Source organism: Coccidioides immitis, assembly GCF_000149335.2.
Source record: "Coccidioides immitis RS genomic scaffold supercont3.6, whole genome shotgun sequence".
Lineage (NCBI taxonomy): Eukaryota > Fungi > Ascomycota > Eurotiomycetes > Onygenales > Onygenaceae > Coccidioides > Coccidioides immitis.
The window spans coordinates 1,806,551-1,833,543 of NW_004504312.1; the positions used below are offsets into that span (position 1 = coordinate 1,806,551).

Sequence of the window (26,993 nt, forward strand, 5' to 3'; positions counted from 1 at the left end):
CATCCCGCTTTGTCTTTTCTTGTCTGATATTTTCCACACCTGTGTTTGATATTTGCTTTGCCCTCTCAGCTCCCTTATAATTTTGCACAGATGGCTTCACGATTGTATTACTATGAGCCAACAACACCTCCAACTTTCTTAGGGGGTGAAAACTACCCTGAGACTGTGCACAGCCGTTCCACTTCAGGATCATCCTCGCTATACAACCTGGACTCCTCTCCTGACTCGGTGATCACAAATGTTACCACCCCAAACCGATCACCTGGTTACTACCGACATGGCCGTGCCCTCTTGCCGAAAATTCGCCCCCAGGATCTTGTGGATGAACCAGTCTCCCAGAGGGGTCCTCAGCGCCACCGGAAAGCTCTGGCTAGCACCCTCAATCCTCCTGGCTACGCTCCATATCCAGTTTCTAGACCTCCAGCGCAGCGAGTGGTAACTGACTCCGCAGGCCCCCTGGTTTCCCCAATCTCAACTGCCTCATTTCTTGGCTCTCATTTTGGGTCAACCCTGCCGTCTCCTGTCACTGTTCCCCCGGTAGAATCTCGCAAGCGTCCTAGTCATTCTCGAAACGTTTCCGTGTCTAGCATAGATGAAACAACACTGAATCGCTATGGATATCCAACTTATCGGCAGCTCCCCAAATACGTTTCGCAATGTAGCCCAACGTCCCCTGTTTCGTCGATGGCACCATCATACCTGAACTACCCTCCACCTAAACGTGAACCCTTGAGCTATCAGCCATATGATAACACATTGGGAACATATTCACTTTCAGGTGCCACAGGCAAAACCCTTGGTGCTCCAGTCAGCATCGAAAGTCAAGTTGACTATGCGCCTCCCTCCACGACACTTCTCGAGTATCTTACTGCTCCCACTCAGGCAGTCAACCTGGTTCAAAACGTCGCATACAATGCATCTCGCCTCAACCAGACTCATTTCTGGTGGGATGTTCGGAATTTGCGCCGATGGTCGTCTTTCTCCCTTGTTACATTGAACGAGATCCCAAATTTCACCAAACTCCTCACGACGGAAATTCCTCAAGATCTCGCACCGCGAACCCATGTGTCGTCATCCCGATTGGCACCGGATTCGGAATTCGCTCTTGCAAATCTTGTCCGTGATATCTATGCTCCGCGGGTCAATGCTGCACTCCGTGTTTCCCAGGGTCGCGACTCCATGGCTCTTTATCCTGCCCCTGACGCTGTGGCTGATCATGAGAATGGACCACATTTTCTTGCCAATTATCCCTCTGATACCGAGGTCACAGCCTCAGGATCTCCTCGTGGTCGAGTTGTTGGCCTGGTCAAAAGTTTTGACCGCTGGAACACAGGGATGCGTAATGAACAACCCCATCGTCGTGTTGAGTATCTCAATGGCCTTTCGCATCTGCAACGCTGCATGCGTGAACACTCCTGTCGATACGGCTTCATCATGACAGAAATCGAACTCGTCTGTGTTCGGGCTGGCTGCGATGAAGGTGACGATGTTCCTTACTTTGGATATCTAGAACTTGCTCCTCCAATTGCCACCAAAACATCTTCGGCTTCTTACAACTCCCTTGGTGCAAGCTCTCTTGAGCGTACGTTTTCTTCGGATTCATACCAGTCATCTGACTATTCTGGGTCTTCTCGGTCTGTTTCCCCAGAAAACTACCCGTCTTCGGCCGGATTCTCCGGCCCTCTCACAGCTACATTGGCATTATATTACCTGCTCATGCTTTCCAAGAGGGTTCCCCTCCCAGGTCAAGCATCTTGGCACCTGAATGTTGGCGGAACAGGCGCCCTGACTCGTCAACGTATATTGCCAGAAGGAAAGGATAAATGGATTCCGGAACCCCAACAAAGGGAGCGCAGAGAGGCAAAGAGAATTCGAGGCTGGGTTATGCCGCAGGATGCCTGGCATCGTCGGGAGGGTGGAGGAGCGAGTCGAACGAAGGCTGCAAAGGCAAAGAAGTGGCACAAGTGAAGTAATCTCTCTTTTGTTTCTTCTCCTATGTTCTTTCTCCAATGCATGTTAAGGTCATCACATTGCTTTGCATTCTTGGCGTTTGGTGCTCAGTCCCATATACACTACCTAGTGTTTAATCATTGCCCTTCTCTCCTTTCCTAGTTCTTGCTTCATTTGGTGGGTTTTCTCTTGTTGACCGTTGCATTGTTTGTCTACTCCGTATATGCTCTCAATTTCCTCAGTCTAATCGCAGCAAGTGGACCAGGCACATTGGCTTCTTTTTTTTTTTTTTGGCGAAGGTTGAAAAAGCATCGATTTAAAACATTTTACCGTACAAACGATGGGCATTTCGTCGGAACTTTGAGCTATTGGGTTCTTATCTTTTGCATTATTACGCATGGAAGAAGAAGGTCCTGCAAAGGCATTTTAGATAGTGTATCGCTTCAAGATTTCTTTTTCAAAATTCATCAAATTTTACTATTTAACTCTCTATTGCCTTATTTCTCCTTTTTCTTCGGAAATTCCGATTAAATGCACGGACCAATTCCGGAGTGTAGACGCTCTCAAAGCTCTATCAAACCGAAGGCCTAGGTTTTGTATCCCATCATCTTCGGAAAAACCATACTATCCACATGCAAGCATACACGCGCAAGCGAGGCAGCGATGTCTAGTCTTGGCCAATTGTAAAAGAGGTATTAGCTATTGCTTTGTCGAGAAGCTTTATTGTCACGATGCACTACAGTCCAAGTATTGTAAATATGTGCAGCCACCACTCAACCTCTTGAGTTTAGCGACATCGATGTTTCGATCGACTAACTGGCGGGACATGGTGCAACCGTTGCATCAGAGCAATTATCGAGATGGAGAGACCATCCATGAGATCACCAGCCCATTATTTGGCAGCCTTGACGGTCGACTGTTGACACGGAACAAGATGGTTTAGGCTCCCGCTGAAGTAGTGACATCTACCAAAGCAGGAAGACAAGAGCCATTTATATAATAGAATGTGGCTCGTTCACCCCGCAGTGACGAGGCTCAATGGAAGGGGTCTAAATCTCATCAACCACGCCTCTCTTTTCCCCCATCACCACTAACTCAACTCATGCTCCCTCACTGACAGCTTGAGCGACATCTCTTACAAATCACTTAGGGTTGATTTAACAATGAAACCCATTGATCTCGAGCCCCATCTTACGAGCATCACCCGAGTACCGGGGCCACTCAGGTTTCTCGTCATTGGCGCAGGATCCCGCGGCAACAGCTATTCTCGAGCCGTAACCAACGCTACACAAGGAGTGATCCACGCCGTGGCGGAACCAGATCCTTATCGTCGCGCAACTTTCGGCAAGAAATACATATGGGGCGACAAGACTCCCTCCACTGGCCAGCAATTCCAAGACTGGAAAGATTGGTTTGAATGGGAGATCCAGCGGCGGAAGCAAGCGGAGGAGGATGCGGATCGTCAAGACGCTATTCCGGGTGTGGACGGAGTCTTCATCTGCACACTAGATGAAATGCATGTAGAGGTTGTGAAGGCCATTGCGCCGTTGAAATTACATATCATGTGTGAAAAGCCGCTGGCAACGTCACTGCAGGACTGTCTCGCTGCGTCTAAAGCACTGATGAGTGTCTCGCCTGTCCCTGAGAAGGTATTTGCAATCGGGCATGTGCTGAGGTATAGTCCACACAACAAGCTTCTCAGGGAGTTACTTCTTACGGATCGCGTGATTGGGGATATAGTGTCTCTTGAACACACCGAGCCCGTGGGATGGTCGCATTTCGCTCACAGCTATGTTCGAGGAAACTGGCGACGTGAGACCCCAGGCCAGGATGGTAGTCTTCTTACAAAATGCTGCCATGACATCGACCTCATACTCTGGCTATTGAGTTCTCCTCCTCCCGGCTCTCACGTTGACCATCCCTATCATCTCCCAAAATCTATCTCGTCAATGGGGTCACTTACCCAGTTTACTCGAAATCGAAAGCCCCTCGCTGCCGGCGATGCAACAAATTGTCTATCTTGCCCTATAGAAAAGGACTGCAACTATAGCGCAATCAAACTATACGACGAAATGCATCTGGCTCGAGGCCACACTGGATGGCCTGTTAAAATAGTCCAGCCAGACATCGAGGATCTGCTCAAAACATCAGGAATGGAAACCGCCAGAAGCCAACTCTATGTATCCCTATCAGAAGATTACGACTCCCAAACCACATCCGCTGCTGAAATTGCTTCTCGCTCCTGGTATGGTCGCTGCGTTTGGGAATCAGACAACAACGTCTGCGACGACCAGTTCGTCACAATCTCGTGGGACGACGACGCAAAGGCATCCGGCAACACGCAAAACCGCGGCGCGAAACTCGCGACCCTGCACATGATTGCGCCGACGCAGAAACAATGCGAACGACGTGGTCGCGTGTACGGCACTCTTGGAGAACTCTCGTATGACAGCGAAACCATCACCGTCTCCGATTTTGGCACGAGCAAAACTCAGACCATCGAAGTTCCCAAGCCTCGACCCACAGAGCCCGAGTCCCACGGCGGTGGAGACTACGGCCTCACGAGGGCATTTGTACAGGCTGTTGATGCTGTGGAAAACCAGGGATGGGAGGCGAGCAAGGCTCAAGCAGAGATTTTGGGCGTTACGTTGGAGGAGGCGGTCCGGAGTCACGTGGTTGTTTTCGCAGCAGAGGAAGCGAGAAGAGAAGGGAAAGTAATCGATTGGAACGAGTGGTGGAAGGGCAAATCTGCTACCCTTTCCTCTTAATACGATTCCTAATGACGAGGATATGTTTGAGGATGATAAACATTTCGCTTCCCCTGAAAGAAACACAATCTTATATGTCGGAATTTTGTCGGCCCGAACCCTAAATTAAACGTCCTTAGGTGGGAGATCGTTGTCCAGTATACTCCGTCCATCCTCCGGACGTTAGCTGGATGCGAAAGTAAGTATCGGCAATGTGAGATATTTTTAACCTAGTCATCGAATTTTACTATTACGACTCCAAGTGCTAGCTGGAATTTGCTGATCATATACGGAGGTGTGTCTCAGAAGTCTTTACGCACGCTAGTAATTAGGCTAGTACCAGAAATACATTGAACCCCACCAAATTAGTATGGATCAGCCTGTACCTTTGATCAGGGATTCATTCCTCCTCTTGTACATCTTCCCAAGTGTTCATATCTCCAAGATGTAAAGCTGCTAGAGTCTCTGCAGCTTCTAATCTACTAGCTAAGCAATCCCTTCCTAGATCCTGCTGTTTTGAGATCTTTCCCTTTAAACGCTGACCTTTATACTCTCGAGGACCCTTATAACCACCCTCTCTATACTCATTCCCTCCCTCAAGCCGTATAATCTCTTGAATGTGATGTGGAATTTGCTCAATCCACTGTTGAATCTTCTCTTGTGAAAGCTCATTCCAGGCTTGCAGCCAAACCTCCCTTGCAGTCTTGGTTTCGCGTGGAGCTCCACAAGAAGTCATACACCTTTTCATCCACATCCAAGCAGGCTCAATTGCATTTAAATCTGGTGAATTCCCTGGCCAAAGCAGCTGCTTTATTCCATGTAAACTATATAACTTTCTCTGCGCAAAATGAATATGTGCTGGTGCTCCATCTTCTTGCACTAGAGTCCTCGGTCAATCTTTAAGGCACTCCTTTGCAAAGGGAATAAGCTTGGGATATACCAGATTCAAAGGCAAGAATCTCAGTGGATTTCTCTCAGCCAGCTCTATCCTTGCGAATCAAATCCAATATCTCAGATTCTTTACTGGAATCTATCTCTTTAGGGTGTCCTGATTGCTTTGCATCTTCAACAAATGAAATATCAATTCACTGGTTCTCTTGAGGCTTATAGCTGTGGTCTTTGGCTTGTTTTTCAATCGCCTGGAGGGTTCTAGCAGGAATTCCTAGAGCAGTAGAGACTTCATTAACTGGTATTCCCCAAGAGACTAAAGCTAGAGCTTGGATGCGAATAGCAATTGGATGAAACCGATTATTTTTAGGCATTGGAAATTATTTGAGATGAGATTCAAGCTGGTGATTGTTTTGAAATCAGAAGGTACTTGTAGGTCCGTAGTTATTTGGTTGGGGGGTATTGTACTTTTGATACAGCTATAATTACTAGCGTGCGTAAAGACTTCTGAGACGCACCTCCGTACTTCGTAACCGCTGAAAACTAGCTCAAATTGATGCTTTCTGAACGACAAGCCGCGCGGCGCGACCATTCTGCACTTGTTCCAGCCTAGTGGACACCATCCATATTCCTTGCTTCATATCAAATACCTAATGTCTGGCAATCAAGTTTTGACTGTGGGCTCCTCCCTTCCCACATACTCCTTCAATTTTAGTAATTTGACCGCGAGGTCAATGTTCTCCTTTAAATAATCTTGAGCATCCTTGGAGAACTCCTTTTCGTCTGATTCATGGCGCTCAACGTACAGGCGAATAGTGGCACCACTACTTCCGGTACCAGAGAGACGAACAACAATACGACTTCCGTCGTCGAATTTGATGAAGATACCTTGGTTTTTGCTGACGCTGCCATCAAGATCGGTGTAGGCGAAGTCATCCGCTCCAAGAACTTTGCGACCCGAGACAGTTGAGCCAACAAAATCATCTTTCTTCGTGGTAATGAGCTCTCTGAGGTGCTCTATGACTTTGTTTGCACCGGTACTATCGACGTTCTCATAATCGTATCGGGTGAAGAAAGTCCGTCCATATGTCTTCCAAAACTCGGTCTGGATCGCTGCAATACTTGCTGGCTTCTCTGGGTTGGCTTGTCCCACACCAGCTATAATGTTAAGCCACGCGACAACGGCCCAGACCCCATCCTTTTCTCGAATGTGGTTACTTCCTGTACCGAAACTCTCCTCGCCGCAAATCGACATTTTGTTGGTGTCCATCAAGGCGCAGAAGAATTTCCATCCGGTCGGAACCTCATAGCACTGGAGGCCTTGAGCTTTGGCAACCAAGTCAACCGCACCTGATGTGGGCATTGAGCGAGCGAGCCCGTGTACTCCATGTTTTTTGAAGTATGGGATAAGCTGAGCGTGATGTGCGATTATGGCCAAACTGTCTCCGGGAGACACGAAAGTCTTTGCCCCATATATCATATTGCGGTCACCATCCCCGTCACTGGCAGCACCAAACTGGATCTCCTCCTTGTCGACTTTCTCGACCAGGGAGCGGGCATAAGTTAAATTGGGATCTGGATGACCACCGCCGAAGTCGGGCTTGGGTTCGCAGTTTTGACAGCTAGATTCTGGCAGTCCCAGCTCCTTGATAAAAATGGCTTTGCCATATGGTCCAGTAACTCCATGAAGGGCATCAAACAGGACTTTGAAGTGGCCGTGGCTCCTCAAGAAAGAACGGATAAGGTCGAAATCAAATATCTCCTTCATCATTTCAACATAGTCGGCAGTTGAGTCGATGATCTCAACTTCTAACCCTTCATAATTCCCCGTTCCAATTTTTGTCAAATCGATCTTCGGCAGGCTGACAATGTTGTATACAGCGAGAGATTTGGAAACCTCGTAAATTTTGTTCGTCACAGATTCAGGGGCTGGAGCACCATTGGAAAGATTGTACTTGATTCCAAAGTCGGCGTTGGGGCCTAGAGATCAACAACATTAATTCACGCACGATCTGCAAGGAGAATGGAAGGGCTGATGGGAAGAGGCTCCATACCGCCAGGGTTGTGACTAGCTGTCAAAAGGATACCACCAGTTGCTTTCCTTTTGCGGATAACATGGCTGGCGGCCGGGGTGCTCAAGATGCCGTTCTGCCCAATCACCAGTTTCTTCACGCCATATGCGATCCCGATCTGCGCAATTAGCTGGATGACTTCGGTGTTATAGTAGCGTCCGTCACCACCGATTACGAGGAATGCTCCTTCAGCGCCCTCTGGAATTGACGTGAGGATACTCGTAATGAACGATTCGGTATAATGTGGCTGCTGGAAGACGGTGACCTTTTTGCGCAGACCAGACCTGTACTCAAGCTATTAGAATATCGATACGAGACATCTTTTCTGGGGGACGCTTACGTTCCGGCTTTCTGGTCTGAGAATGGTGCAATTGGAACAGAGTTAATGCTCATGGTGCGTTTTTTTGCAAGGAGGTTGGCTACAGCCGGAAATTGGAGCTTTTTCAGCGGTGGATAGCTCTGCTAACTAGGGTGAAGAGTCCGCAGAACGAGTAAAATCACTAAAAATTAAGGAGTATTGAACACTGCAAAAAATAATTTGAGGTTGGACTGGAGGGGTAAATGCCGCCGGAGTGTGTTGTCGTTTTATGCTCCCTAGTTACCTTGTTGACGGTGGAATCTTGCTGGCGGGGCAAACTGCGTCATAAGCTTTACACCCACCAGCAGCTCGACATCCTCGCCTTGATTGAAGCATCTCAACATATCTGCTTCTCCACTCAAAGCAATAGTGTGCTACATAGGAGCTTACTCCGGGGCATAACTATGTCGATTTCTGAACTGCAAGCGATTCCTTCGGACGCATAGCTTGTTAGTTGAGGGGCAGCTTAGAGCTCTAGCTGTGGGGTCCACTGGGGCTTTCCAGAACCATTGATTGATCTTCAGACCAAAGCGAGGATATTCGTGATTGAACCATCCCTGCTATTTTACGCTCCGCCGACTCGCCTCAAGAGGCTTAGAAAGCGGTCCTCTTGAACGTCAAGATGGCTCTTACGCGATCCAATCAACCCCTCGTTTGGATCGACTGCGAGGTAGCTCATTTGAACAACAAACCCCCTTTGCCCCCTCCCTTTGCAGGGTTTAATCCGCAAAAGCTGACTTGTCGTCGCGTCATAACCCACAGATGACGGGCCTCGACCCCGAAACGGACCATATCCTCCAAATTAGCTGCTTTCTCACCGATGCTGACCTCAACCTCCTCGAGCCCGAGGGCTTCCATGTCACGGTACACCAACCGCAGTATATTCTCTCGTCCATGAGCTCCTGGTGTGTATCAACGCACGGACGCTCAGGCCTCACTGCTGCTGTCCTTGATTCAACTACCACTCCATCCGAAGCCGCCAGTGCGTTGCTCGCGTATATACAAAAGTACATCCCTGAAAGCCGCACGGCATTGCTCGCAGGAAATAGTGTCCACGCAGACCGGGCGTTTCTAGCGCGAAAGCCATATAAAACGGTAGTAGATTGGTTGCATTATAGGATTCTAGATGTGAGTAGCGTGAAAGAAGCAGCGAGGAGGTGGGCAAATGATGAGGTATTGCGCAATGCGCCTGAGAAAAAAGGAGCGCATTTAGCCAAAGATGATATCCTGGAGAGTATAGAGGAGATGAAATTTTACAGAGATCGGATTTTCCGCGGAACAGGTTAATAACATTATCTATACAATCCCTTTTATTGATTCTGAGGGCATAGAAAAACTTTTGAAGACGCATCCTGTCCACGGCATTAGAGTTGACCCTATAGTCATAAATACCCGACTCGATGCCGGACTCGTATTATCTGAGAACCGCCTTAGGATCAACGGGTGCAATGATACCCAAAGCGCTCTCTTCATCACTAATATTCTTTAATGTTGCCAGCTGACGGTCAATATAAGCTTCAGAAGGCAGCTTGTCAGTTGGCTTGTCACTTTGAGCCTCACTGCTGAAGGACTTGAGACCCAAACGCGGAAACCACTTTCTCGCCAAAGGTCGAAGCATCGGGGTTGATGCGCATATAACAGCCAAGTTAACTTCAACGGCGTTCCATAACCAAATGTTATAACCTTCCCCTATGAGTTGGGAGAGTTAGTCACAGCTCAAACTGAGAAGGAAGCAAGTATGGCAATGAGAGGGCTTACATGTGGTATCATCTGTTAAATGAAAGATCACATGTGAGTAGTAAGCGCGCACAATAGAGGCAACGCATGAACTATAAAAAGATATCAATATTAGTTCTGCCATAAGAGAGTATGATGATATATAAGAGGATATTAGCGGGGGAGGAAGGATTTCTCTCATAGATAAGTCCCAAATTCATAAGAATAGCAAGAATAACTCTCTCGCGCGTAGGAAGACGCAGTTTACAGAGCGTCGGAATCGGCAAGACAAAGACAAGAATATCAGTAATAACATTGGTAATCGACCCGCTGATTACACGGGCGGAGTCCTTCACGCAGTGCTTGTCCGGACGATTGTGCCAGTAAAAACGCAGCGGCCTGTCCAGTAACATATTAGCGAAAACAATAAAATAAAAATTCCCATAGGTGTCTTACACGCAAACGAAGAATAGAGAGAGGGTGAGTGCTACAGCCCGTCAGAATCGTCATTGACTTCTCCATTATCAACCTCCCAAAAGCAGACGAAGTGGAAATACCGAGGCCCCATAATACAATCATAGTAATCATAACCCAAGTAGCTCGTCTGAAAAATTTGGTCGCCACGGATATGCGGAGGTACGAGACTAGGATCGATAGCTTGACGAGAGTCATAATGATGATGGAGTTCAGCTGACTGAACCAACTCGACTGTTGTATTAGATTGTAAGCATATATATACCGACATGAACATCGTCAAAAGATGAATAAGGTGCCTAGCCATACCATCCCGGCAGGTTCGGTCCATTCGGGTTTGTTATCCCACATATGATAGCCTAATCCGAAGTTCATACATCAGCACGGAAACATTGCGATCAGTCGAAGGATCGGGAACTTACCCCATCCATGATATGTGCCTAGGATCGATGAGGCAGTCCCTCCCGCAATAAAAGGCTATGTTTATATCAGCATTATGTGCGCGAAAGCTATATCCTTGCTCCTTACCAAAGTAGCCAGCATAAGCCAATCATCCCATCCAGCAGGTTTCTTTATACGAAGACGGACAAACATCCGAAGGCCCACGATAACGAAAGAAATGGAGGTAAAGATGAGGCTAACAATAATCAATTCGGGGCCTTTATGCTCAGGATCCACATAATTCGGCTCGGGCCACGAGTCGAACACCTGGGGAGGCGGTTTTCTCATCTTAACGATAGACAGGATGCCTGCACCTTTCCCCGAAAACGAAACGGTATCATTGAGCAGACATCACACATGCCGCGTATATGATAGCCCGCACGGAAAAGGAGTGCGCTGCTAATCTCTAGCAGCAGCGCACTATAACCGTGGTATATAGCCCGCAACTGGGAATTCGCCATTCCCAAGTGCGAAAACTCAGTTTTGACTCTTAAGCTTGAGCAAATGAGATCGAAAATCATACAACTATATACTTTCGTCCCGGCATTCCAACGTTGCTGACCTTGCCGAAAGTCTATGCTGCAGACAAGATCGCAAGTTTCGAGAATAGCCATCACCATGGTTGGACAATGCTTCTGGATTCTTCACTGCATCAAACTCTCCCGAGAGTCGAGCCGAGGGATAGTTCTTTTGCCTCCTGCATAGACGTTGGGTTTGGTTGATGACATTCCCTCAGGTGCTCCATACGGTGTAGCTTCCCCCCTATCGATCCGCTGAACGGATGAAATAAAAATCCACGAGCAAAGGTGTTCGATCCGGGTCCGGCTAATCTTGCTTCAGCCCGAGAATCCATTTAAAAATGTGTTTTTGTCACATCTTATGATCGGGGGGAGGGGAGGCGGTTTGTTTGATGATGTCGTCGCCACTGGCTTTAGAATTCGCAGGCGGCTCTTCTGAAACTCAATTTATAACTATGAATATGGCAGCAAACTGTGGGGTAACATGATTAAACCAATCTGTGGCCAGAACATTCTCGCGGAGGAAGAAGCCACTGATGGAAGGTGTAAAGGAATTCAGATATTTAACACGCTGCCAAAGTTCATCGCGTGCAAAGTATATTACTTAAGAATACTCCGTATCTAGGCAGCTAACTCCTGAAGACCACACTTCAGGGAAGATCTCCTATCCAGGTTCAAACCGAAGCCCCAAGTGTGACGAGCAAATGGGTATGCTCTGTATCTAGAAATAGATGAAAGCCATGAATAAAGGTAGAAAAAAAAACCTGAACGACTGGAAAACTTGAAGCCCGAAGGCCTGCATTTGCGCAAGAGATTCAAAGAAACACCCGCATGAGAAGGGAAAACGGAAAAAATGAGCACGGGTTCTTGGCTTGCCCCAGTCATGGCTCAACTGAATTGGAAATCTTTGTAAAAGTAAGCAAAGCAGACGGACTCCAAGATTAAATCTTCAACACAAAGTAAGCAGGATTCGCAATTTGAAGAATCCAATCTCGTCCCCATGATCAATTGAGAGTGGATAGCCAAGTATGATCATAACTGCTCCTCCTCAAGAGTGCCTGGCTTGCGATCAGCTTCCATGTTGACCTCCGTTGAAGCTCCCACGCCATTGTTCGCTTCCTGTGCACTGACTTCCATGCCTATGGCTTCTTGAATGCCTGTTGACATGCTCGAACCCAATCTTTGGCGGGGAAGATTGTCTGAGTTTGATAAGCTCGCTCGCTGCTTTTTGAGCGGGCTACCAACGAAGCCGTCATCCAAAGAATTCAAAATCGGGTCTTTCCCTGTCGGATTGTTCGGAGGAGATGAGTCTTGCCCGGACGGTGCCGGTGGCGTGGATCTTGACGCTGGTGTCGCAGATTTCGAAGGTCGAGTAGCATCAGCGTTACTCGCAATATCCGAAAGGGGATCAGAAGAATGTTGCCGTTTCAGCTAACAACCAATGGTCAACAAGGTCATCAGGGAAGTGCCAGGAATCTGGGTACGTACCTTTATTTGGCGGACCCCTTCGGCGAGCTCTCCTTGGAATCTCGCGTCTTCTGGAGAGAGGAAGGAATTTCCTTCCTTTTCCTCCTCATCTTCTGCCTTTCCGACTATAGGGCTAAAATCGTCCTCATCGTCATCGCTCTCCATATCGCTTGCGGTTCCTTTAGCTTTCTTCCGAGACTTTGAGACGTTCGCCTCGCCGTCTCGGAAGTTCAAAAATCCTGCACCACCTCCAGGCCTGAGAGGTCCAATTTTGGAGAAATCTGGCTGGCCTGACTTTCGTCTGGCGGCCTTCTCTGTATCTTTATCCTGTTGTCTGGATGACTTTAGGATACCCATCTTCTGCAGTTGCCCTAAAAATATGCCGTTAGATATGGATCCTCACGATCCGCATGTTTAAAAAAAAAAAAAAAAAAAAAAAAAAAAAAAGAAAAAGGAGAGGGACCAGACTTACGTTCTCCTCTGTACATAAATGTAAAGACGGCGTATGGTCTGTCTGCTGGGTCGATCCCGGTGACAGTTTGTGTACTAATGGACTTTGGGTCTAAGGATTTTGGCTTTGCAAAACTAGTCGTGTGGTCGATATCAGCATTGTTTCCACCTCCGTTTGCCGCTTGGGAATCTTCGTCGTCTTCGTGCGCATCAAATTGCGGCGAGTATTCACCACGCCTGATCTCCCCTGACGCCAACACGCGAAACAAAGCCACCTTAATCTGTCCAGCCGTCTCGGGAATAGGATCATCGTCGGAATCATGGTCAGAAGAATATATCTCTGTACCATCCGAGAGATCCTCAACTGGAGATTGTGCATCATCCCCATACCTTAGCACATCATGGTCACGCCTCGGCTTCCTGTCATCCAAATCCATCCCCACAGCGGTTTCGCCATCACTCCCGCCTCCTAGACGAGCAGCCTCTCGAAGCTCCTTTTTTTTCCTTCGCTTCTCCATTTTTTGCCGCCGCCGTTCGATCTTCTCTGCAGCATCCGTTCCCTCCAGGTCCAGCCCATTCAGCCATCTTTCCAATCCAACTTCACGGAAAAGAAATTCTCGCTCCGCAAGGCCGCCACCCTCTGACTCTGGTATGCCAACCCATCTCGAATTGACCCAAGTCTCCTCGCCCCTTCGCAACAATGTAGCTACTTCTTCCTTCTGTCTTCCATCGAAATATATATAGGCTGCGATTGTCTCGTTCGGAGAAGCTGTCAGAGGTTGGTAGGGATTGATCGAAGCCGCTGTGGCTAGTTGGCCTGGAATTCCGCCGACCGTCTTGGGCTTCGGGTGTGGGTTCTCGGGCGTAGGTTTCGGAGTGGAGTACGGGACTTTCATGCCAGGAGTAAGAAGGGTGATAGATATCGCGAACGTGGATTGTTCAGGCTTGCCGCTCGATAGATCGGAGATCTTTGGCGGCGGAACAGGTATGTAGGATGCAATGCGAGAGGCTCTCGATTGGCGTTGGACCGAGTATTCGGGGAGGGGTCCATCAGGGGTATGGATACTGACTGCAAGGCCTTTGAAGCAAGGCATGGTTAAAGTGGAGGAGGTGTTAATTCTAAAACCTGTAAATGAAGAGCAGAGAAAGGGAGCGACAAATTAAAATGGAGTCCTTTTTTTGTTTGTTTTTTTTTTTTTTTTTTTTTTGCCAATAGCACCGCGAACTCAGGGTTGCCACTGCGTCGGCACTGAGATAGCTCCCGCTCCGCCGCGACAATACAGGTGTCCACTAAGCAGCAATCTAAAGAGACGAGGAGATAAATCTGTTATGAGGAGTGAATAAAGTGGGGTTGAGGGTGAAGACCATCAGAGGAAGCTTCTGGGAAGCTTAGAGTGACAAGGGCGATGATCTTCCATACACACAAGTGTTACTCGGGGGACAGAAGATTGCAACCATAAGAGAAGGATAATACGTGGGGACAGACAATTACAATAGCCTAATAGACTGGCTGGTCATGATATGCTGGTTGGATTGCTCCTCAACATCCAAACACCGCACAAAGTGCCATCCGTTGAACACTTCGGTTCTGACTTCATGATGTGGAGAGGCCTGACTTAAACCCATGTGGAAAGGCTGGGTCTGTTCACGTGACAACATAACCGCGTCAGACAGCAACTTCACTAGCTTGCGATCGCGCCCGCAGTCCACATCAGAGCTGTTGCTCGAGGAGTTTGGCTTACCAAGTTCATTGCGGGTGATATTCTCTCATGGATTTAATAGATATATGGGTGCTGATGCCTATATCCCATGGACATTCATCTCTTGAGCCTAACGAGAGGCTGGGTTGCAAGTTCACTTCCATAAAAATTACTTCTTCGAGAGAGATGATCATTTCAATATATGCAGCGAAACTCTACTCAGTCAACTTGAGAAGTACTGAAATCAGAAACATTGTAAACAAGCAGAAAGAATGACTGCCGCACATAAGCCAGGTGCACACTGGGTCCTATTATCGTCGATACAACGGGCACCCAGAAGGGGAGATAAAGAGGGGCAAGTAGGTATGTCTCTATGCACGGCCACTGTGTCGGTCGTCCAATGGTTATTAATTCCTATCAAGTTCACGAGTTATTTCAGGAGCTAGAGCCCTTCGCGCCCTACGCTTCTTCTTTCCTCGCGACATGTTCTAGCTTGTACAAGGGCTCGAGATGGGTCTCCTTACGGAAGATGTAGCGTTTGAACCACCATGGAAGGACCTCGGTGACCTGATAACGAACGTGTCTCCAGGTTGGAACGGCAAAAATGTAATCCAACTCCTCCAAAGTACGCTGCTTGGTCTCGGGCACCCACATGTAAATCATGATCAGGGCAGTAACATTCAGACCACTAGAAAGGTTAGGGAAAAGCCTTGGTTTGACGGAACGCGAGCAGACTTACGCATAGAACCCGAATGCACCAGTCGGGGTCATTGCCCTCAGCATACGTGGGAACGTCATTGAGAGTACAGCCGCCCAGAATAAGCATGTTGCAACAGCCCAGGCCATTCCAACCTCTGTGATGGGATATTAGCTTCCAGCGCATATTCACCAGTACAAATGTGATTTTCCCAAACTTACCACGATGCGTAAGCGGGAACACTTCGGCAGAGTAGGTAAATGGGACTGGTCCTTCTCCCGGCGAATAAAAGGCAGCAAACAGGAACACAAAGAAGGCTATAACACCAAGGTGAGCTCTGTTTTCTTCTGGGATCCAGAAAGAGAACCCTGCAGCAAGCAATGTCCATGCCATTTGGGGGAATGTGAATAGCAGCAATGTACGTCGCCCATATGTGTCAATTGTCCAGATTGCGGGAAATGCAAAAAGGAAATTTACAAGGCCAAAACCCCAAGACGCTAAAAGAGCACCTGTTGCGTCCGCTCCTGCTTCCCTAAACACTGTGGATGAGTAGAATGCTATGATATTGATACCACACATTTGTTGGGCGATCATAACAGTGAATGAGGCGAGAGTGGCGCGGCGAACCCGAGGGATTGTGAACAGCTGGATGAAACGGGTGACGTAGTTGCTCTCTCCCGCCATTTCCTCCTCGAGTTTAATCTGGCAGTAGATATAATACAGGTCGCGAGCTGCCTGAATCGGATGGTTCCGAAGTCGGGTTAGAGATCGGTATGCCTGCGCCATTTTGCCCTTCTTGATGTACCAGCGCGGCGATTCCGGACAGAAGTACACACCCAGTAGAAGTGGCACTGCGGGAATAAAAGCTGAACCAAGCTGCAACCTCCACGAGATATCTCCGGTATCTTTTACGGCGAGGTTCGCGGAAAACCCGAGGAAAATGCCAAAAGCGGTCCAGCTATTTGCGTTGTCAGAGCTCCCATCGATACCAGCCGGTTAATCTGTGGACTTACAGCTGCCAACTCATCACTAAGCCTCCCCGAACACTCGCTGGTGTGTTTTCTGCACAAAAAATCGGGACAGTCGAAGCCTTCGCTCCCATACCAATGCCCAGCAGTAAACGGGTGATCAGGAGCTGCTCCCAGTTCTGAGAGACGGCAGATCCAATGGGTGGAAGCACGCAAAATACGGCCGAAATGAAGATTGCTCCACGTCTCCCGAAAAAGTCATTGAAAGGGTCTGAAAGCCAGCAGCCTCTGAAAAATCATTAGCAGCGATGCTATACTCTCTTGAGAAGGGGGGTTCTCACAGAAATGCAGAACCGATATAGGGGCCACTACGGCTATATATCAGCAGGGTGCATGCAAGAGGAGTCAGGTCTACGGGAACGTTACGCGTTAACCAGTCCGACGAGCCATTGATGTATGTGCGCGTTGGGAGTTCCCTCCCTATCGCTAATATTAAAAGCGTCTGGGAACGATAAATTTGCTCCGTTTGATCCGGTTTGATCCCATCCCCTAGTTACTGTCAGATATGCGATAGACCCAGCGAGTTGGTTGGTGATAGCTTACTGCACGGCAGCGCCAATTGAGCAAAGAATAATCGTGTAGTACAGCGGTCGGGGCTGGCGCCACTTGTGAACGACTTCATCTCGGATGACCTCGATTTCTTCCTCCGTAATACCTTCGACAGTCTCAAAATTTGCTGGGTCCTTGGCTATTAATGCACCTTTCTGTAAGTTAGGCAGGATGTCATCAAGTCCGTTCTTATTGGCAAATTCCTCGACATCTCGAAGTAATCGGTGTTTTGGGATATGCGCAAGAGGGTTTTTGATTCTAAGAGACGTCTATTTGTTAACGAGCGCAATGAGGTGCCAAGTGGGCTCCTTTTTTGCATCGAGAGAACGGCCCTACCTTCCCGAAACGTTGCTGTTCAAGTCGATCTTTTCATCTCCTTCTAACCCAGCATCGTCGAGATCACGATCGGAATCACTAAAGCCGTATAATCAGCAACTTATTGGAAAATTTCCTGTCGACACAAATAGCATAAGATACAAAGGATTCTAACCTTCTGTCGAGCTGGCTGGTATCCTTGTTTTCAGCCACTTTTATGTCGGTTTCGGTGTGTTTGAGTTCGTCCGCCATTTCGATGAGGATTTGACCTCCCAAGGGCCCTTGAGAACTGAGTTCAACTTGGCTGAGACTCTCTTTCTCTCAAGTCCAGGAGTGATTTCAATAAAATCGTCGTCCGGCCGACGACCTTTTAGCGGGAAATGCCGATATGGGGGAGGAAAAAAAGGAAAAGGAACCAGTGCAGATCCCCGTGGGCGAAGGGAAGATCTCGCGTTCTTATACGGCGATGCAAGTTGCCGGGGCCCCTGGCTGCCTGTGCGGGTGCCACTATCCACACAATACACAATATTTAGCCTTCCGCTCCCGATCTGTGCTCTCTTTCTTTTACTTTCTTACGGCCCAGCCACCGAGTTGCTTCTTTCTAAGTTTCTTTTTGGTTAACTCGATACCCTTTCCCCATGTTTCCCAAAGCTTGATCCTGGGGAAGGAAACAAAGGCAGATAGATTGGAGTCATGGACCCGCTGTGGACCCGGAGAAATGCGTGGGTGACAGCGAGAGTTGCGCGCCGTGGCCAATGAGCAGCGTACCGTCCTGTTGTGAGTACTTCGGACAGAGTATGGACTTCCGCTTTGGGATTTTCTCCACAATTACAAGGAATCGAAGGTGCCGAAAAGGAGTCCAACCATGCAATCTTGCTCATGCTTCGCGCAGAAGCACACGCCAGAAATCCAAGCCAGGATGTTACAGCCCTCCTCCCTCGCATCAAAGGCCGGGTTGTTGCTCTGGAACACGGGCCAAAATCTGGGCAGTTGGACCTCTCCCCGATAAACATTAATCACGGCTTTCCCCGTTTTGGTGTGCGAGGATGGCTTGACCCATGGATGTACACTCCGTGCCTAGTATGTATGTATACGGAGTACTGTATGCTGCCTTCCACTTTGCCGCTGAGCGACTTCCAGTCACAAGCTCCCGGCAACGTTTTCAATGACGTTACAATACTGGACACGAACATCTTGCGCCCACATTCGCAGAACAACCATAGCTCTGGAGAAAAGTACTCCGTATGGGAAGCAACTACATTTATACAGGACAAGGGTGGGATTACGGCGCATATGTTTGGTGCAGGGATGGTGTGGGTCTGCTCTCCCAATTTCAACCGCGTCCGTGGGCGAGCACACAAGGATAGCTGTATTTCCAACACATGCGGAGCTGTGCATCCATACGTACGTCTCGCTCGGCAAATGGCGCGCTTCGAGAGATCTCTCTCTTGGACGTTTCAAGTCGACAACATGAGGGTTTTTGCCGGCTCTCTCTTTCTCTCTCTCCCCATTTTACTTCGATGGGCGGGTTCTCACACCCAGGCCAAGCCTCCCCCATAAAGTGGCTGAGCCTTGATCTGATCAAGAAGTCGCTCAAGCTTGCCAAGCGCGTGTGAAGGCTTGATGGATGGCGATTTGCGGAGTCCGTGCATGTCGTAAAGCGACACAGCACGGAGGACCCCGTGCGTATGTATGTCTGTATGTACGGAGTATATCCCATACGGATTCTCAAGAAAAATCGTCTTAAAATGAGACACCCAAATCCTATTAAGCGCTCTCATCATTAATTCCTCCCCGATCCTGCGCCAACGAGGATCAGGAAACTCCCCCTTCGCTGCTATCTGAGTCTCATCCACGGCGCATCTTGGTTCTTGTCCTCGGGTCATCCGCGTCCCGGTGATGTCATCGACAGGGACGCGCGAATGAAAAGTGGGCCCATCTGCCAAGACATTCCGTGGTTGTTTGCAGCCACTCCTCCCGTGGAAGATCGACCAGGACGACCCACGCGCGGACCCGCCCGGCCCAGGGCTAGTAATTTATGTACAGTACGTATCTCCGGGGGTTGCTTTGTCTGGTCTGCACTTCACTCCCTTGCGACCCGCCGCATCCGCGCGCTTTAGGGCAGCGCCATACGGAGTCGTGATCGAGCACAATGCCCGCCGCATTTCGAAGGAACCATGGGAAGCCAGCCTTCCAGATCCTCTGAATTTCCAAATGCAGGCTGATCTTTTTCCGTACCAACGGAGCGAGCGACCTTTCCTTAAGAGTACCAGAATAAATTTGAGCCTCCCGCCAAACCGCGATGTGCACGCTCCGTATTCGAAACTGCCAATGACGATCAACGCCTCTGGGATCCTGGCCCTCCACAGTCACACCTTTCTCAAATTCAACTCCACAGGCCCCAACTTGTATTTTCGGCTCCAGCAAATCTCATTGGGAGTTGCAGCTTCTGATCGGTAGCTCGACACTCAACCCGCAGCAGGACAACCATTGTTCATTGTTTTTTTTTTCTGGAACAGAAGGGCACGTTCGAAGGGAAAAAAAAGCCTCATGGAAATGCCTCCTTCGAGAACAATGGGTATGTTTGAAACACTACACAAAGCAGATGCTTCAAGCAGCAAAGTGTACGGAGTAACTCTACGGAGTATTAGGTAGTTAGTGTATTGTACTCCCGATGTTTGTCCTTTGTGAAAACATGCATCCGTCGCTCGCCGTTTATCGGCGGAAGAGTGTGGTTCAATGGGCCGCTCTTGGCTGGTCCACAGCTCTCCACCGGGTGGATTCAGAATTTTCCACTCGGCTGCATAACGGGTGAATTTCAGTAACGAAAGGGGCGATTTCTCGCGCTCCATGGATCACAGCATCTGTCAGATGATCAGCTGGTTATTGAGAAATGGCATAGTAGCTCTTATCATGCCGGGAACAACGGACAGCAGATACAGAATGGATCACCTTTTTCGACATGAGTGGCCAACCTCTCACACACACACACCCACCCCCCAAGGCGACGCCAACTCGACTTCACGAGGCCGAAACAAGAGTTGACTCGATGGCAACTCTTGTTAACTCTTTTTTTCTTGGTTCTCCCGCTTTTTCATCCATCTTCGGCTGCCAACTCTGTGTTTCACGCCTCGTCATTCAACATGCAACAGCACCAGGCGCAATACATGAACGTCCACCGCCGTAATCAGGACGAAAATAGAAGTTGACTGAACTCCACCCGCCTTCTGAATGTTTTAATAGGGGTTTATTCTCGCTACTGGTCTTGTTAGGCATCCTGTCGACTCCGTATAGAGCGACCAAGGAGCAGAAACATGATCGCATGGTTGGCAATGGCTGTGCATATGCGGACTTCTCCCGTAAGGAGTTGTGGGGAGCAATTACCATGCCAAGAGCGGAGACATTCTTGTTCAGAGTTTTGATTGCGAGCTTAAGATGCTTGGATATACAAACGGATGCTGGCCGTTGGGATATCTGTCTCCCTGACTACAGCAAGCCCGGCGGCCAAACGGGGCAGGAACAAAAACCATCATAACATTTCAGCCTTGATGTAGGTCAAGCTATGGCGGCCCACTAGCCATAGAATATCCATATTAGATGATCACGAGCATGAGCGAATCAAGCTGAAGGCATTTGGAGTTTCGATATCCAGCGGGTAAGAGATAGACACGCAAATGGCGCCTCTGAGCTCGCCGAATTTCGAATCTGCCAAGTGGTCCTGCATATGTTGGTCGTACCAGTGCAATCGCGTATTCCAAAAATAGCCATGTACATCTGCACGCGCGGAAGATTACCTCTCCATCTGGCTATCCTAATTCGCCAAAGAGCTAAAGGCTGCCGCGCAAAAAGGCTCTCGAAGTCGTGCTTGATATTTCAGAGAAAATCTAAACCAGGCGTCACAGATTGCGAAACAGATATATGAATTGCCGGAGAATACTTGGTTACATCCGTTGAGTAGAGTTCGTGAGCAACTTAGCTGACTAATGTCTTGTGGAACTGCGCGTTGAATCGATTCCCCCATTGAATGAGCAACGCCCGCAATACAATATATTGCGACCATTCTGACCGTCTGTGTAACAGTGCCCATAGTAGTGGTTCTTTGTATGTTTGTTGCCGAATACTGGTGGGTACATGTGTCACCTGTTATGGGTCCTGGAAGCAGTTTTCTTCTAATAGGGCTGAATGGCCGCACCTATTCGTGCAATGGTGACAGCCGAACCATTGAAAGCTTCAAGTCCAAGTTTTATGAAACTTAACCCCGGTTATATAAATAGCTTGTTCCTCCTCTTTGAAGGTGAAGGACTTCTAGCTCTCAGCGGTCGTACCGAAGACGCGCACTTTTCTATGGCGACGACATCAAAATCGACAGGAATGGAGAGAATAGACGAACGTGCTGATTGCACAGACTCCATTATGATTTGGGACGCCAGCCGAACTTTGATATACCTTATAGGGTCTGAGAATCGCTAAAGCAAAATTCCGAGTCAACGAAACGTTGGAGATCAATCTAATCCTGGGTATCTCGCTCGCAAGCTGTTTTGGGGCTGCATTTGATGTGAAAAGAATAACATAGCCAGTATGACATGCCCAAATGAGCCTGCGTCCACAAAATGAGACCATCCGTACATCCAAGGACGTGGGAAAGTGCCTAAGCTGTGGAAATGATACTCCCTAGAGATATCCAGGGGAGGTCAAGTAAGCTAAAGGCGAAACTTGAAAGCATGGAAAGCCTCCTCCAGGTTGAAGGGAGGAGGAAAGCCTTCACTGCCTTGGCCTGCATATATCAGTAAAAATAGGTAGGGCAAAAAAAAGAAAAGAAAGAAATATGTTTGAGGAGACGGAGAATATATTGCATCGACAACGGCCAAAATGTGATGCAACACGTTACCCACGTACATGATAGGTGAGCGCTGCAGCCTCCATGCTGGGATTTTAGTTTAATATCCTGCTGCCTCATGCGATTTGTTGTGCTATTAGGTATCCCCGATAGGTAGAAGGTGTTTTCAAAACAACCATATACTCTTGGCTTCGCAAGCCACTTGGAGAAGTTCGATGTACACCACGCGAGGATGATTTTGGAAAGGGTATTGTGACATCTTTTCCTTCCAAGTCAAGTTCGAGTGGTTGAGCCTGGAAATCTGTCACAGAACTGTGAGTCTTGGACATAACTTATCATGAGCCCTGCTGGTTTCATGTTGGATAATACCCAGTCCTGTCATCATCAACGAAATTATTTCCGAGGACTATCATTTCTGCTATCTGCACTGAACGAAAATTCATCTTGCTTGCCTCTGCGGTTGTCTCATGGTTCATTCTGAATAGTTTTCTCTGGCAAGGAGGTTAGATCTCAAAACATAGCAAGCATATAGTAATTTGCTCTGATGCAGTAGTTAACTATTCACTGGGTTGCGCAACCCAGCCTCAGAAGAGTACCATCAAACAAGCAGCAACTTAAGTTTCGGGTTAATAGGTCTGACTACTCCGTACTTCCGAACCAACTGAATGCTCAGGGCACTCACATGTCTCACAAAAGCGATTTCGCTGCAGCTCATAGTTTCCAGTGTTTAAGACAAGTGTCTCTGTTGACAACAACTTCCAGGGCAATCAGCATCAGAAGTCAACTTAACACAAGCAGAGCAGTTGTTGAGACTATAATTGTTGAATTCGATAACTTTCTCCTCTGTATTCCATACTACGGACAGAGAATTGCCCTTTTCTTTTTTCCTTTTTTTTTTTTTTTTTTTCCCTGTAGGCCTGATGTCATCTTGGAGGGGTACAGCTACTCTTGTCAACTATGTAGTTTACTAGTTGAGGAGTTTTGTGCGGCCATGGATTGAAGCTCGGGAATGCTGCAACAAGGGAAATGTAAATATATCAAGAAATTATTCCCGCACTGCATGAACATACTATTTAGCTAGATTGTTCATGATTTGACTTCGGGCAGAGTGATCACATCAACAGCTCCCTCATGTTGCAGCAAAGGGGCTGGTGACATCTCACCGGGTGATGAAATCCCCCACTAGTTTAATCGCAACTCCTTCACAGCTCCCTCACCTCCCTATACAATCCTACAAGCTCACAAGAATTTTGGACAGACTTATTCTTAGAATAACATTTTAAATTTCATACTCTGCTATCCATTATTAATCCTTAATACTGGTGTTATTTTGAATTTTCCAACCATCTTTGCACTGCATCGAACATGTCCAACTCCACCGGAGAGGGGTCTGCAGTCCCCGCCGCAAGCCGGGGATCATGGTCTTCATTCCTTAAGGTAAGTGAACCTTGATTCTATTCCTGCGTTGTTGTCTCCCGAGCTCTTGGAGCTAATATTAAACAATCAGTCCATTGCGTCCTTCAACGGTGACCTGTCCTCCCTGACGGCTCCTCCTTTCATCCTCTCCGGTACCTCCCTCGTTGAATACTCCGCCTACTGGGCCGAACACCCAGCACTATTTGTTGCCCCCGCAAAAGAGCCAGATCCTGCGAAGAGGGCTTTACTGGTGCTGAAGTGGTTCTTGAGTACCCTGCACCAGCAATATGCAACAAGAAGCGAGAAACTGGGGAGTGAGAAGAAGCCATTGAATCCGTTCTTGGGAGAATTGTTCTTGGGGAAATGGGAGGATGATGGGGATATCGGAGAGACGAAGCTATTCAGTGAACAAGTTAGGTATGTTCACTTCTTATCTTCGTTGACTGGATGGCTACTTTGGCTCTGGTGGCTAATCCGAGGATACTGCGATATAGCCATCATCCACCTGTGACGGCGTATTCGATCGAGAATGCAAAGCATGGCGTTGAGGTATGTATTCGACATGTTACGTTAGTGAACCGGTACTAATAACGCGGTAGTTACAAGGTTACAACGCCCAAAAGGCCTCTTTCTCGAGCACGATCAACATAAAGCAGATCGGCCACGCATTATATTCATTCCCCACACCCGGTGCCTCCGCAGCTGAGCGTGAAACCTACCTCATCACTCTACCTTCCCTGCATATTGAGTCCCTAATATACGGCACGCCTTTCGTCGAGTTGGACCGCTCAAGTCATATCATCAGTTCTACAGGCTACATCGCGAAAATCGACTACTCCGGTAAAGGTTGGCTAAGCGGCAAAAAGAACACATTCAGCGCAGTCTTATACCACGAGAGCGAAGGAGAGAAGAGCCCAATCTACACCGCTGACGGCCAATGGTCGAAAGAGTTTGTGATCAGGGAAGCAAGAGGCAAAAAGCGAGAAATTGAAAAATACAACGCCAAAACCACGAAGACCACCCCCCTCACACTTGCGAAGCTAGAAGATCAGGATATATATGAATCCCGTCGCGCATGGAGGGACGTCGCCGAGGCCATTGAACGTGGGGACATGGACGCTACCTCCGTGGCTAAGACCAAGATCGAAAATGCCCAGAGAGAGCTACGCAAGATAGAAAGAGAAGAAGGGCGGGAATGGGAGCGTAGATTTTTCAGAAAGGTGGATATCGGTGATGATGACGTGTTCAAGACGCTGCTCCGCAGGTTGGGCGTGAGCGATCCTACCCCTGCGGCCATCGAAAGCGATAAGACGAACGGGGTGTGGAGGTTCGACCCCGCCTTAGCGAAGGATGCAGTTACGCCGTACTATAAGGATGCAGGCCTAGGCCTTGGACTTGAACCCATTGTCGAACCGGTTTCTACAGAGACTGAGAGTACGGCCTAAAAGGTAAAGCTGTATACCTCGTATTATTCACTTTCTTTCTCTACATCCTTTTCTTTCACAGATTCATGGTTATGGGTGACTGTGGCATTCCATTACATGATTCCCTCAAGAATTTTTAACCTCATACACACATACAAATAATAGCTTCCTACTCTATCCCTAGATGAGGGTTGTTTGTCTTTGTGGGATGGGGAGCTCTAGAGCGCCTCGGACCTAATAGATAGTAAGCATGGGCTTCACTATTAGAAATAGAGAAATTGTCGAGTACATTATTAAATATTCAGACCACATCCGAGTAACACTGTGGCTATGTATTGCCCAGTTGACACGAATTTGAGCGGTTCACAGATCACATTCTACAATGTATTGAGGCTGATGCTCAGGTAATTTTGATTTCTCTAAACATAGCTGGTATTCTTTTTAAGTATTGAAGGCAGTGAGTGGCCTGATATGTATGTACGGTTACATAGCATCGAAGATACCTCACATGCATCATTCATTTTTCACTACGCTTTACAAATTAGAACAGCTCTTGATAAAAGATAATCGCCTATCTTAGTATGATACCAAGCAGCAGTTACCTGTAGCCCCAGTTTTGCCCCGGTGCTGACCCAGGCGACGGTCTCTCTAACAACTCATGCTGCCCGAGCTCCTGCGCCGCGAACTGCTCAGCGTCTGTACTCAACTCCACATCATTTTTTTCTGTTCTCCGTCGAGCCCACCTCTTACTCCTCCTGCTTTCCGACTTCGTATCGTCCCTGTTTCTGTTTGCTTTCGATTTTTTCTGCTTTTTCGGAAACTCACTTTCCGGGCCGACGAGGAATCGCCCTGGATGAAAGATGCTGAAGAGGAATATGGCGACGGCCATGGTTGCTGCGTCGAGGACGTAGAACGCTGTTTCACTTTTGGAGAGCGGAGTGTCAACTCCCTGAGAGTATTCACAGAGTCGGTAAATGACGCGGATGGTGATTAAGACGAGACCGGCGTACACGGTATAGAGAAGCGGGCGCCATCGGTAGGCTGGCGGGTGAATGGTTTCAACGTAATTCATCTTATAGTGAAAGCGAACCGCAAGAGCAAAGAAAATCAGGATGAAGAATTCCTGGAAACCGATACCTCCCATATCTAGTGCGCATTAGAACTGTAAAAAGGTGGAAGAGATGCCTGGAAGAGAGCGCAGATAGATAGCCTAGTAGGTTGGATTTGGCCTTACATATATACTTCCCAAGATTTACAGTCTTTGGATCATCTCCCGACAGCATACTGCCGCCTGTACCCTGGACTAAAAATGCGGTGATATCCAGAATAACAAATAGCATGGTAAGTTTCTTCGCCGAGATACCAAAGCACCTTTTCTCCGGCAGGAAAAAATATATCATGCGGCCGAGGACCATGTAAACGAAGGCATTGAGCCATAAGGGCGACAGGATAATCAAGAGCTGAGACGGAACAACGGGCCCAATGGACCGTAGGTTCTGGGTTGAATATGCTCGCAGCGAAAAGCCAATGGTCTCCCATATAGCCGCCATGACAATAACCCAGCAAAACTTCTGCGATTGAGGAGTCAATTTCAAGAGGAAGAGACCATAACTAGCTGGATGCAAGGTCCATATCACACCTTTCGCGAAAGGAATAATTGAGCGGTATGAGCAATGGTCAGGAGACAGAAAACTGCCGCGAAGAGGATCGCCGCTGGAAACGACGGGCAGTACGCCCAAGGCACGTTGTCATCGTTAAAGTCAACAGCATCGCACCTGTTGGTCATAGTTCGGATCCGCGAACCCTGTATCTGCTCCTTTCAAAGCGAGGGAACCAGAGTAGGACGCTGCTCAGCGCAGGGGGATATCATTCCTTAAGAGAAAATGACCTGGAGGAAAAAGCACGACGAGAACAGGTGGGATCGGAGAAGCATATCACTTTATACT

The 26,993-nt window shown here is 48.2% G+C and overlaps 11 protein-coding genes across 11 annotated transcripts; 5 read left to right on the forward strand and 6 right to left on the reverse strand.

Annotated features, from left to right (window-relative positions):
* Positions 1–90: 90 nt before the first annotated feature.
* CIMG_03637 (uncharacterized protein) lies at positions 91–1,968 on the forward strand (the record flags this gene model as incomplete). Its single annotated transcript, XM_001244195.1, has 1 exon — positions 91–1,968. One exon carries the CDS (start codon positions 91–93, stop codon positions 1,966–1,968), a length of 1,878 nt encoding a protein of 625 aa, XP_001244196.1.
* Positions 1,969–3,080: 1,112 nt separating this feature from the next.
* Positions 3,081–5,062, forward strand: CIMG_03638 (NAD binding Rossmann fold oxidoreductase). The gene has a single exon (XM_001244196.2). The coding sequence runs from the start codon at positions 3,114–3,116 to the stop codon at positions 4,716–4,718; it is 1,605 nt and encodes a 534-aa protein (XP_001244197.1). The 5' UTR covers positions 3,081–3,113; the 3' UTR covers positions 4,719–5,062.
* Positions 5,063–5,627: 565 nt separating this feature from the next.
* Positions 5,628–8,219, reverse strand: CIMG_03640 (phosphoglucomutase). The gene is made up of 3 exons (XM_001244198.2): positions 7,998–8,219; positions 7,640–7,941; positions 5,628–7,565 (listed from the first exon to the last, which is right to left on the reverse strand). The coding sequence occupies exons 1-3, from the start codon at positions 8,048–8,050 to the stop codon at positions 6,250–6,252; spliced, it is 1,671 nt and encodes a 556-aa protein (XP_001244199.1). The 5' UTR covers positions 8,051–8,219; the 3' UTR covers positions 5,628–6,249.
* Positions 8,220–8,391: 172 nt separating this feature from the next.
* Positions 8,392–9,364, forward strand: CIMG_03641 (RNA exonuclease Rex2). The gene is made up of 2 exons (XM_001244199.2): positions 8,392–8,685; positions 8,778–9,364. Exons 1-2 carry the CDS (start codon positions 8,638–8,640, stop codon positions 9,300–9,302), a joined length of 573 nt encoding a protein of 190 aa, XP_001244200.2. The 5' UTR covers positions 8,392–8,637; the 3' UTR covers positions 9,303–9,364.
* Positions 9,365–9,535: 171 nt separating this feature from the next.
* CIMG_03642 (uncharacterized protein) lies at positions 9,536–11,682 on the reverse strand. Its single transcript, XM_001244200.2, has 7 exons — positions 10,734–11,682; positions 10,628–10,682; positions 10,515–10,564; positions 10,289–10,439; positions 10,188–10,218; positions 9,774–10,130; positions 9,536–9,704 (listed from the first exon to the last, which is right to left on the reverse strand). Exons 1-6 carry the CDS (start codon positions 10,932–10,934, stop codon positions 9,845–9,847), a joined length of 774 nt encoding a protein of 257 aa, XP_001244201.2. The 5' UTR covers positions 10,935–11,682; the 3' UTR covers positions 9,536–9,704; positions 9,774–9,844.
* A 26-nt stretch (positions 11,683–11,708) lies between these two features.
* Positions 11,709–14,175, reverse strand: CIMG_03643 (uncharacterized protein; the record flags this gene model as incomplete). Its single annotated transcript, XM_001244201.2, has 3 exons — positions 11,709–12,595; positions 12,653–13,002; positions 13,104–14,175. The coding sequence occupies 3 exons, from the start codon at positions 14,173–14,175 to the stop codon at positions 12,197–12,199; spliced, it is 1,821 nt and encodes a 606-aa protein (XP_001244202.1). The 3' UTR covers positions 11,709–12,196.
* A 782-nt stretch (positions 14,176–14,957) lies between these two features.
* On the reverse strand, positions 14,958–17,768 carry CIMG_03644 (sugar porter (SP) family MFS transporter). The gene is made up of 9 exons (XM_001244202.2): positions 17,546–17,768; positions 17,392–17,469; positions 17,050–17,313; positions 16,873–16,995; positions 16,788–16,814; positions 16,492–16,734; positions 15,700–16,436; positions 15,521–15,635; positions 14,958–15,469 (listed from the first exon to the last, which is right to left on the reverse strand). The coding sequence occupies exons 1-9, from the start codon at positions 17,620–17,622 to the stop codon at positions 15,241–15,243; spliced, it is 1,893 nt and encodes a 630-aa protein (XP_001244203.2). The 5' UTR covers positions 17,623–17,768; the 3' UTR covers positions 14,958–15,240.
* A 295-nt stretch (positions 17,769–18,063) lies between these two features.
* On the forward strand, positions 18,064–18,986 carry CIMG_03645 (uncharacterized protein; the record flags this gene model as incomplete). Its single annotated transcript, XM_001244203.2, has 3 exons — positions 18,064–18,092; positions 18,165–18,774; positions 18,933–18,986. The coding sequence occupies 3 exons, from the start codon at positions 18,064–18,066 to the stop codon at positions 18,984–18,986; spliced, it is 693 nt and encodes a 230-aa protein (XP_001244204.2).
* Positions 18,987–21,445: 2,459 nt separating this feature from the next.
* Positions 21,446–22,922, reverse strand: CIMG_03646 (uncharacterized protein; the record flags this gene model as incomplete). Its single annotated transcript, XM_001244204.2, has 5 exons — positions 21,446–22,144; positions 22,267–22,340; positions 22,391–22,519; positions 22,577–22,698; positions 22,890–22,922. 5 exons carry the CDS (start codon positions 22,920–22,922, stop codon positions 22,071–22,073), a joined length of 432 nt encoding a protein of 143 aa, XP_001244205.2. The 3' UTR covers positions 21,446–22,070.
* A 424-nt stretch (positions 22,923–23,346) lies between these two features.
* On the forward strand, positions 23,347–25,353 carry CIMG_03647 (oxysterol-binding protein). Its single transcript, XM_001244205.2, has 4 exons — positions 23,347–23,644; positions 23,715–24,040; positions 24,118–24,172; positions 24,223–25,353. Exons 1-4 carry the CDS (start codon positions 23,573–23,575, stop codon positions 25,066–25,068), a joined length of 1,299 nt encoding a protein of 432 aa, XP_001244206.1. The 5' UTR covers positions 23,347–23,572; the 3' UTR covers positions 25,069–25,353.
* A 160-nt stretch (positions 25,354–25,513) lies between these two features.
* On the reverse strand, positions 25,514–26,932 carry CIMG_03648 (RTA1 domain-containing protein). Its single transcript, XM_001244206.2, has 3 exons — positions 26,687–26,932; positions 26,282–26,618; positions 25,514–26,193 (listed from the first exon to the last, which is right to left on the reverse strand). The coding sequence occupies exons 1-3, from the start codon at positions 26,831–26,833 to the stop codon at positions 25,646–25,648; spliced, it is 1,032 nt and encodes a 343-aa protein (XP_001244207.2). The 5' UTR covers positions 26,834–26,932; the 3' UTR covers positions 25,514–25,645.
* Between the last annotated feature and the right edge of the window lie 61 nt (positions 26,933–26,993).

Bases quoted from the DNA above. Each gene is read 5' to 3' on its own strand.
- CIMG_03648 (XM_001244206.2), bottom strand. From the start codon at position 26,833: ATGACCAACAGGTGCGATGCTGTTGACTTTAACGATGACAACGTGCCT. The intron at 26,619-26,686 runs GTGTGATATGGA...CCTCAATCGCAG, and splicing joins AATTATTCCTTTCGCGAAAG to AAGTTTTGCTGGGTTATTGT. The intron at 26,194-26,281 runs GTAAGGCCAAAT...AATGCGCACTAG, and splicing joins AAATCTTGGGAAGTATATAT to ATATGGGAGGTATCGGTTTC.
- CIMG_03638 (XM_001244196.2), top strand. From the start codon at position 3,114: ATGAAACCCATTGATCTCGAGCCCCATCTTACGAGCATCACCCGAGTA.
- CIMG_03641 (XM_001244199.2), top strand. From the start codon at position 8,638: ATGGCTCTTACGCGATCCAATCAACCCCTCGTTTGGATCGACTGCGAG. The intron at 8,686-8,777 runs GTAGCTCATTTG...CATAACCCACAG, and splicing joins TCGTTTGGATCGACTGCGAG to ATGACGGGCCTCGACCCCGA.
- CIMG_03642 (XM_001244200.2), bottom strand. From the start codon at position 10,934: ATGAGAAAACCGCCTCCCCAGGTGTTCGACTCGTGGCCCGAGCCGAAT. The intron at 10,219-10,288 runs GTATTTCCACTT...GACGGGCTGTAG, and splicing joins GATTGTATTATGGGGCCTCG to CACTCACCCTCTCTCTATTC. The intron at 10,131-10,187 runs GTAAGACACCTA...GTTACTGGACAG, and splicing joins TCTCTATTCTTCGTTTGCGT to GCCGCTGCGTTTTTACTGGC.
- CIMG_03647 (XM_001244205.2), top strand. From the start codon at position 23,573: ATGTCCAACTCCACCGGAGAGGGGTCTGCAGTCCCCGCCGCAAGCCGG. The intron at 23,645-23,714 runs GTAAGTGAACCT...TTAAACAATCAG, and splicing joins CATGGTCTTCATTCCTTAAG to TCCATTGCGTCCTTCAACGG. The intron at 24,041-24,117 runs GTATGTTCACTT...ACTGCGATATAG, and splicing joins CTATTCAGTGAACAAGTTAG to CCATCATCCACCTGTGACGG.
- CIMG_03644 (XM_001244202.2), bottom strand. From the start codon at position 17,622: ATGGCGGACGAACTCAAACACACCGAAACCGACATAAAAGTGGCTGAA. The intron at 17,470-17,545 runs GTTAGAATCCTT...ATACGGCTTTAG, and splicing joins ACCAGCCAGCTCGACAGAAG to TGATTCCGATCGTGATCTCG. The intron at 16,437-16,491 runs GTAAGTCCACAG...CAACGCAAATAG, and splicing joins TTAGTGATGAGTTGGCAGCT to CTGGACCGCTTTTGGCATTT.
- CIMG_03640 (XM_001244198.2), bottom strand. From the start codon at position 8,050: ATGAGCATTAACTCTGTTCCAATTGCACCATTCTCAGACCAGAAAGCC. The intron at 7,942-7,997 runs GTAAGCGTCCCC...GCTTGAGTACAG, and splicing joins TCAGACCAGAAAGCCGGAAC to GTCTGGTCTGCGCAAAAAGG. The intron at 7,566-7,639 runs GTATGGAGCCTC...GTTGATCTCTAG, and splicing joins AGCTAGTCACAACCCTGGCG to GCCCCAACGCCGACTTTGGA.